Genomic DNA, 8,694 nt, shown 5'->3' with positions numbered 1-8,694 from the left:
CACAAGATTTTACAAACTTAATATGAAACTTTTCATATTTCATAAAATATCTCATTAATATATTAACTAATTTTAAAATGACAATATTTTTATATATTAGATTTTAAAACGTATTATTATAAGTAATTTCACCTGTTTCTTTTTACTGGTTAAAGGGAAAATTGGAAAATTTCAAATTACATATGTGACTCATTTTATTTTCATCAGAGAGAGCTAATTTAAGCTATTATTTAGATATTAAAGAGCAGATTTGACAAATCCCCCTATTCTGTAGGTATATGAATATAATTCATAATGTTATTGACTTATGATGCTTTACATCAAAACAGAATAGAGTTTAAAAAAATTTTTTTTAATTTTTTAAAACAATTTCATTTACATGATTTTCACTAACTTAAATAGCCACATGTGGCTAGCACCCATATTTTTGGACAGATAGTTCTAAAGTTAAAATTCAGGAGAGTTCATAGTTCCCAAAGAGAAGACACTCTGCAAGTTCTTTGTGATTACCAAGAAATGCATCAATGCAAATAAATAATTCCCAGGGCAATGAGGAAATTTCTTCTCAATTAAAATAAAAGGAATATATACAAAGTAGGCCAAGTTTGATGTGCTTGAATATTATCAGCATACTAATTTAGCCCAAACATGAAAATACTGCTTCTTGTAAATCAGAGAGGTAATCTCTAAAGATCATCATTTCCCTAAGTGTGTTCTAAAGGGTGCTGATTTCATGAAGTCTTCTTTGATGAAAACCGTGCCTTGTCAAATAGGCTTGGAAAATTGGGAGCACTTTTTTCCCTCTCTTATAGATTCACAATACACATCATAGCACAAAGGCTCTGGGAAATCCTACAGTAAATAACTCTGTGATACATTGTTTGACTCACTTTCTCCAATGTATTTAACCATGAAACTCTGTGTGTGTGTGTGTTTGTGCGTGTGTAAAACATTAGCGTTTTGACACACTAGAGAAATATTAGGGTTAAGAGTATGGACTTTGGGGGAAATCCCTGGAGGACCAGCGGTAAGGACTCAGTGCTTTCACTGCAGGGCCGTGGCCCTGGTTCAATCCCTGGTCAGGGAACTAAGATCCCGCAAGCTGCGTGGTGAGGCCAAAAAAATAAAAGTATGGACTTTGGGAAAAAGAGAGCTGGGTGAGCAATGCCAGTTCTACCACTTACTACTAGCTGTGTGACCTTGAGAAAGTCATTTAATCTTTCTGACCTTCATTTCCTTCATTTGAAAATTGGAGATAATAGCTATAGATAGCAGGCTTGCATGAGGATTAAATGTAATAGTGTATGCAAAGAACATATCACAGTTCCTGGGGTCAAGTGGATCTTCCCCAAATGGTTAGCTACTATAATTTTCATTATGACTTCTATTTATTTATTTATTTATTTATTTATTTATTGACTGTATTGGGTCTTTGTTGCTGCTCGTGGGCTTTCTCTAGTTGCGGCGAGTGGGGGCTACTCTTCGTTGCAGTGCGCGGGCTTCTCATTGTAGTGGCTTCTCTTGTTCTGGAGCACAGTCTCTAGCATGCAGGCTTCAGTAGTTGTGGCACGTGGGCTCAGTAGTTGTGGCTCACAGGCTCTAGAGTGCAGGTTCAGTAGTTGTGGCTCACGGGCTTGGTTGCTCCGTGACATGTGGGATCTTCCCGGACCAGGGCTCGAACCCGTGTCCCCTGCACTGGCAGGGGAATTCTTAACCACTGCGCTACCAGGGAAGTCCCTCATTATGACTTCTTAAGTGACTGAAGGACTGAGACTTTCTGGGCCCCAGGAGAAATATGTTATGAACTGGTAGAGCTCATTTCTTGCCTGGAAATCTTTTTACCTATTGTACTGGAAACCTGGATATAAGAGTGATCTTTTCTGCCTTTCTTTGTTCATCCTTCACTAAGAATGTACACTCAGTATTAGATGCTCTCCATCTCACTCAAAAGAAAAACCAGAGCCTCCAAACTGACCTCCAAGCTCTGTGTGATCTGGCCTGCCAGGGCCTCTCTAACATTATTTCCTACTACTGCTGAGTCTACTCTGGCAAACAGACTGCCCTGCTGTTCCTTGGACATGTCAGGAACACGCGTCAGGAACCTCAGGAACTTTGTACCTGCTGGTCCCTCCAGTAGGGTACCATTCCCCCAGCCATCTGCATGGCTCCTTTCCTTCCACCCTTCTTAACCCTGTCTAAACTTGCAATCAACCCTACATACTCCAGCACACTTTACTCCTCTTCCTTGCTCTACATTTCTTGACTACACATCTGATATGCTATGTTTGTTTCTTAATATTTTGCTTCTTGTCTGTTTCCATCCAATAGAACATAAACTTCAAAAGAGCAGAATTTTTTTTTTTGTCTCTTTCATTCTCTGCCATAACTCAGTGCCTAGGACAGTGCCTGACACATAGTAGTAGATGTTCAGTAAATGCATATTGAGTAACCATATGCAGAAACTGCATATGTTGTGTTGCTAAGTGTGTTGCTAAGTGCATTCCCTCTAAGCCTGGTTTCGAATGACTTGTTGAAGCATGAAGCACACAGTTACAGGTTGGTTTCTGTGGTTTTTATTAGTGTTTTCTGGGACCCATCAAACCAAAAAAACATATTTTGAAAAATATAATTCTTTCATAAAACAGAAATATTCAGTTTGAATTTAACACAGTTTCAAGGGCAAGATTTCTGATTTTTAAAAAAATAGCAGCAGTAGGGTTGCTTCCCACAAATTGTCAACCCAGAAGCCAGATGGGAAGAAAAGCAAGAATTAGGCATATAGTTACAGAAAGATTAATCCCAATTAAGCTAAACTTGTGAAGGCTTATACATTTTAGTGGTTCGTGAGGCCCAGTCTCAACACGTTTTTATTAAATGTTCTCTGTATCTCTTATTCCAGAAATGGAATACTGAGAAGCAATGCTGAGGTTAATTCAGCTCTGATAATTGTGATTGCTGTGTTCTTTCTTTCACACAGGAGGTATCCATCCAATGGGCTCCTATGGAGAACCTATTACACCCCACATAGTTAGATAAGCTCCTCACAAATATGGTTCCACGCTGTGCACACAGTGGGCACTCGATAAACTTTTTTTAACTATAGAAGAATAATATAATTGCCTTTCCCTCTTACTATTTTAACTTTTCCTACACTTTATACATTTGAAAAACAACACACTTGTAAAACTAAAATCTAACATGCATGACTTTATCAAAAGATCCCTCAATATTTTTCAAAACAACAAAACAAAATACAAACCAACCCCAAAATACTAAAACTTAGAACTGCTTTACACTTAAATAGTAGCAATTTACATCATATAAACACATTCATAATCTTCATTGGTTTAAACAGGTTCAAGGTTCATGACTGGCGTCTTACACCAGATAAGTCTCACATTTCCTAATAAGGTGACAGAATTCTCACACAACATACATTGACTTGCAGAACCAAATAACCTGTTTTGATTTTATTTCAGCACAGGTAGGAAGGCAAAGTAAAGAGTCTCACAGTAAAATGTTCACCTGATAGATAATATGTCCTTGAAGTTTTGGCCGTTGTGCTCTTCATCCAGTGAAGAAAACAATTTACATTACGATTATGCATATAGCTTCCCAATCCAAGGAGTCTTCCAGAAGACATTCATTCATTCACTCAACATATGGTTATTGAGGACCTGTCTCATGTTAGATACTGGGAAAACAATATTGCTAAGATATCATCCCTGCCCTCAAAGAGCTTACAGTCTAGCAAGGTAAGAGTTTGAAGAAGGACAAGCACACTCAAAGGAAAACTCATTGCCCGGGTCTGCCCTGCTCAGAAAGCAAGTTCAAGAAGCTGTAAGTATGTCCCTGGGAGTCAGGGCTTTGCTCGTTTCATCAAGTCAAATATCTAGAAGCCTCAGATGATCTGAGTCTGGTAAAGTCTTAGCAATACCTTTCCTGCCTCAGGTTCCAAATAAGAGCCCGAGCCTTTAGTTTAAGTCTTAGCAATACCTTTCCTGCCTCAGGTTCCAAATAAGAGCCCGAGCCTTTAGTTTAAGGAGAGTTTAAGGAGGCTGTGCGCAGTGACCACAGGAGCATCGGCTCAGACGAGCTTCTCAAGTGAGAAGCTGTGAGTTGCCAAAAGAAGGGGGCTTCACCTGGTGCTGGCTTGTCTCTGGGATTTTGCTTTCCCTTGCAACACCGGGGGGAAGGATTCTATTCACACCCCAAATTGGCATGGCTCGATTACCTTGAGTTCTCCAAATCATGAACAGCACACAGAAAATGCATCAAACTCAAGCCAAGACAATAGAGAGATATGCTGAGAACTTAATACGCCCACCTATTTATGCAGGAACCGGATGCCAAGAAACCGTCACTTTCAACAAATAACACAATCTGCTAATGATCTGCACAGTGTTCCAGTCAGTACACCCCAGACTCACTACCTAGCAGGGATTGCTCTTCAATGGAGAGGGTGAGGAAAGAGCAAGACCAGTGTGGAGGAATGTGAGAAACTTACAGGTTTGTGGAAGAGCAAGTTCGGAGAAGGATCCAGGCTGCCTAGATGATGAACAGGCCAAGCCGGAGAAGAAACAGCAGAGAGCGAATTAGCAGACACCTCTAATAACTTCACATAATTCAGGCACACACAGTCACACAAACATTCATGTGTTTACACTAATTCAAATATCTGGAGGTTTAATTCATTCTGTGGGAAGTATAGTCAACTGCTGGGAAAGCCTCATAGCTCTTTAGCCTTCCTTGGAGAGCAAGGTGTGTCTTTCATGCAGGAATGTCTCAGATCTGTGCTGCTCATCTTCATTTCTCTCAGTTCCCTCAGTAACTGTGACTTGACAACACTGAGTAGCACCAAGTCGGGCAGAGAGAAAAACAACTCGGTTGTACCTTCAGAAGGTCATTCATCTCACTAAGCTGTGCTCCAAGGTCACTGGCCATAATGGCTCTCATTATAATTAGGACAAATTCTTCATACTTCCAACATTCTGAATCCATTACAGACACTCTGCAACCTTTGACTATGACTCGCTTGCCTGAGTTGAGGAAGGCACTGCAGGAGGTGTTCCATCAGTGGATGAGACGAGCCCCCTCTTATTGGTACATGTCTTCATTCCCATATTATGCTCAAGATAGAGAGGCAGGAGGGAGGAGAAAGCCAAGGACATGGGGAGCAGAAAAGAAAAGTTGCAAAAGGGATCTGGATGTTCAAACTCATTTTCAAAGTGTCTACAGGCTCACGTTCCTCCCAGATTTCAGGGTCTGGCAATAAGTCTCCAGGGACCCAGAACAATGCCATCATTGGAGAAGTCTCTAACTCCTTCCTGACCACAGATCCTGAACTGAGTTTTCTGTTTTTCTCTTCCATCTTTCCTTTCTTTTCTTTGTCTTTTTTTTTTTTTTAACATTCTTCTAGATGCAAATCTAGGCAAGACATCATTCACTTTGGAATGAGAGTTAAGATGAGACAGGAAAGAGATTATCCAAAAGAGGAAAGATTATAAGAACTAACATCTGCAAAGATTCTCCCCTGGAACTAACTTCCTCTCTCTCATACACACACTCTTTTTCTCTCCTCTCAGTGTTTCCTTCTGTAATATAATATTTACTCTGTTTTGTAATTCTAGTGCAGTGTGTTCTATTGTTAGCCCTTGTTTAATTTATCTGAGTCTAGCTCTCATCTCAGGTTCTGAAAAGAAATCGCTCTAGCTCTTTCAACCCATTGTCCAAACATTTTAAAAATGAAAAATAGGTTGACTTTAAAGTCTTGCTTTTGCTTCACTCTAGGGATTTTTTGTTGTTGTTGTTCTGAGAATAAATCACCATCTTCATCTTGACTAGCTAAATCAGTGGTTCTCCCTCCCCCCGGGCCCCGGGGACATTTGGTAATGTCTAGAGACATTTTGGGTTGTCATAACTTCGAGGACCAGAGTGCTATTGGCACCCAGTGGGTACAGATCCTAGATACTGCTAAACATCCCAAAACACACAGGACAGCCAAATAATACACAACAAAGAATAATTCAGACAAAAATATCAATTGTGCCAATTGGGAAACCACAGGACAATGGGAGTACAAGAGCAAACTCATAACTACCTCCCTTTTCCCACTTATTTTTAAGCAGCTGGGATAAAAATAACCAAAGCTGGACCTTCTCTTTAAGTAACTAAAAGTGAGCAGAGGTGGCAATTGAAGTTTTTCACCAATCATCCAAGGGGGAGGAGGGAAGATAGACTTGGCACCGGGTAAATCATTCCTGAATGAGTATAAAGCCCCCTCCACCATTATTCTTTTCTGATTTAAGCATAAAAGGCATGTGATTATGCAATGATTACAGTCCACTCTGGATTGTGGAAGTCCTCATTCTCCACTCACTGACTCCCGAAGGTCAGGGTAGACTTCTCAGCATCCTTCTGGTTCATCCCACCAATCGGAGACCCTGGAGTTCATCCTAGAGGCCACGCCCACCTCTCCTGAAGAGGCCACGAGGATGCTATGTGCAGAGGACACCTCATCTTTTCCTAAATCATTTTGCACATAAAAACTTTTAATGCCATCTGATTTTTTTTTTCTTTCTCCTTAGCAAGAAGCACATGGCTACAGACTCTGTTCTCGCAGTGGAGAAGAACTTCACAAAAGAGGCAAAAACCAATCACAGCCACACACAGTGTCATATTTCACAGAAAACTGTGTACGTTTGTTCCCCATATAGGACATACTTCAAAGTAACAAAATAATTCTGTCAACTGTCATGTTCCTTCTTCCTGTTAGAAGTAGATGTATTTTTTTCCCCGTCATGGTACATAAATATCAGAGAAAAGCAGTCTTTGAAATATTTATGTCCAGGGACTTCTTGGTTGGTTATCATGTGGGATGTGTTTAGGTTTGTGTTCAATGTATCAGCAGCTTCAGTTTTCATTTTCCCTCCATCCGCGTGCGTTCTTCCCAAATTTATATACCAGTCTTCGTCCATCCACACGTTCCAGAATTTCTCTTTTGTAGTAATATCTGTAACAAAAGGCATTGCATAAGGTGGCTGGTCTGATTAAGACAGCCGGGGGAATGACTGGTCACACGGCCCTATCACACTTGGAGACGTGAAACCCCCTCACCTCATGGCTCGGCTGAGTTTTTCGTAGGTCATGCTGCTGTTGTTTTTCTTTTTCCCCCATAGCTGGGCCACAGCCTCTGATTTCAAGAACCTGAAGATGCCCTCAGACCGGTCTTCCCACTTGATTAACCCTGGATTCTTGTCTGGGTTCAGGAGGATGTCGCGGATGAATTCCCATAAGTGAGTCCCTCGCGGATCTGAGGTGAAGGAGAAAAAGGAGTTTATTCATGGCTGAAGTCACTGCAAAGAAGGGCTAGAGGAAGCCTAGAGTTGAAATATCTCACAACAAGTCAGAGATACTCGATTCCATGTTACCCACCTGTGACGCCAAGTCACAGAATCCCCACTGGGTATTTAAGAATGAACTAGCACAGTTTTTTAATTTTACAAATCAGAAAGCTGAAGCGTGGAGAATTCAACTGACTTGACCAAGGTCACACAGCTAACGAGTGGCAAAGCCAAGACAAAAGAATAGGTCTTACATAGAGAACAGATTTGTGTTTGCCAAGGGGGCACGGGTTGGGAGAGGGGGCGGAGTGGGAGGTCGGGGTTAGCAGATGTAAGCTATTATATGGAATGGATAAACAACAAGGTTCTACTGTATAGCACAGGGAACTATATTCAATATCCTGTGATAAACAATAATAAAAAATATTTTAAAAAAAGAACGTATATATATGTATAACTGAATCACTTTGCTGTACAGCAGAAATGAACACACTGTAAATCAACTGTACTTCAATAAAAAGAAATAAGTTTAAAAAATAGGTTTTAGATCTCCTAGGCTAGGAGGTGTATCTTCTAAATATGGTTAACAGATTGCTGGGCATTCATTTCAACTTGTTACTTCCCAGGAGAGCGACGCTCAACCACTTTTATTCAGAACCTCTTTTGTTTAGCACCTCAATCAATTAGACGGCTGCCACCCAGCAACTGTGTCAGCCAAATGCGCATCGGTAGGGTCTTAGAATTCTAACTCCTAGAATATATTGGTGCGGGGTCTCACAGGGGTGGAGGGGGCCAATTTGAAAATGAAACAGCAACTGTAATGAAATTAGCAACCAAATTCAATTCTACCCTCACTGGATTTGTGACACACAACTCCCTCCCACACCCAATTTGAAGGACTGTGTTCATTCAGTTCTGTGGGATGACCTGGAGTAGCAGATAGCAGATAGCAGTCCAACTCCTTACAATTTCCAGATTACACCACCTTGATTTCTTTCCGTGTCCTCCCCACCACCACCTCCACGTCTCTGATATTTCATACACTTTCATAAGGTTTTATTATCGGGGGAAATACAACTCCCCAAAAGCACTGTTGAATCTCAAGAACAAACAGTATTTCTTGGAACAATAACTCCACAAAAGTAAGAAGCCAACATTCAGCAAAAGAAAAAAAGAATACACCCTCAGCTGTTTCTTCCCATCTCTCTCCTTTTCCCACCCTTTTTTCTGGAGAAAGGGAAATTGCTCACCCCATGCCTGCAAGAAGTTCTTGTTCACTGATGTCTCAGTTTTAGCACAAAGAGAACAGAATGAGGAGGAAATAACCACTGGGGCTCCACTTTGAGAAACA

General features: G+C 40.8%; 1 protein-coding gene across 1 annotated transcript in view; it reads right to left on the bottom strand.

The window, feature by feature from the left end:
• Positions 1 to 6,192: 6,192 nt before the first annotated feature.
• Positions 6,193 to 8,694, bottom strand: part of EHF (ETS homologous factor) — a 39,301-nt gene continuing 36,799 nt past the window's right edge. The window contains exons 8-9 of the mRNA XM_082843863.1: positions 7,117 to 7,312; positions 6,193 to 7,012 (exon numbers count right to left, since the gene is read on the bottom strand). Of these exons, the coding sequence (XP_082699989.1) occupies positions 6,913 to 7,012; positions 7,117 to 7,312 (296 nt within the window). The 3' untranslated portion in view covers positions 6,193 to 6,912. The remainder of the gene's footprint in view (positions 7,013 to 7,116; positions 7,313 to 8,694) is intronic.

This window comes from Leucopleurus acutus (assembly GCF_964270905.1).
Source record: "Leucopleurus acutus genome assembly, chromosome: 8".
NCBI lineage: Eukaryota > Metazoa > Chordata > Mammalia > Artiodactyla > Delphinidae > Leucopleurus > Leucopleurus acutus.
This window is presented reverse-complemented; position numbering and strand designations above follow the sequence as displayed.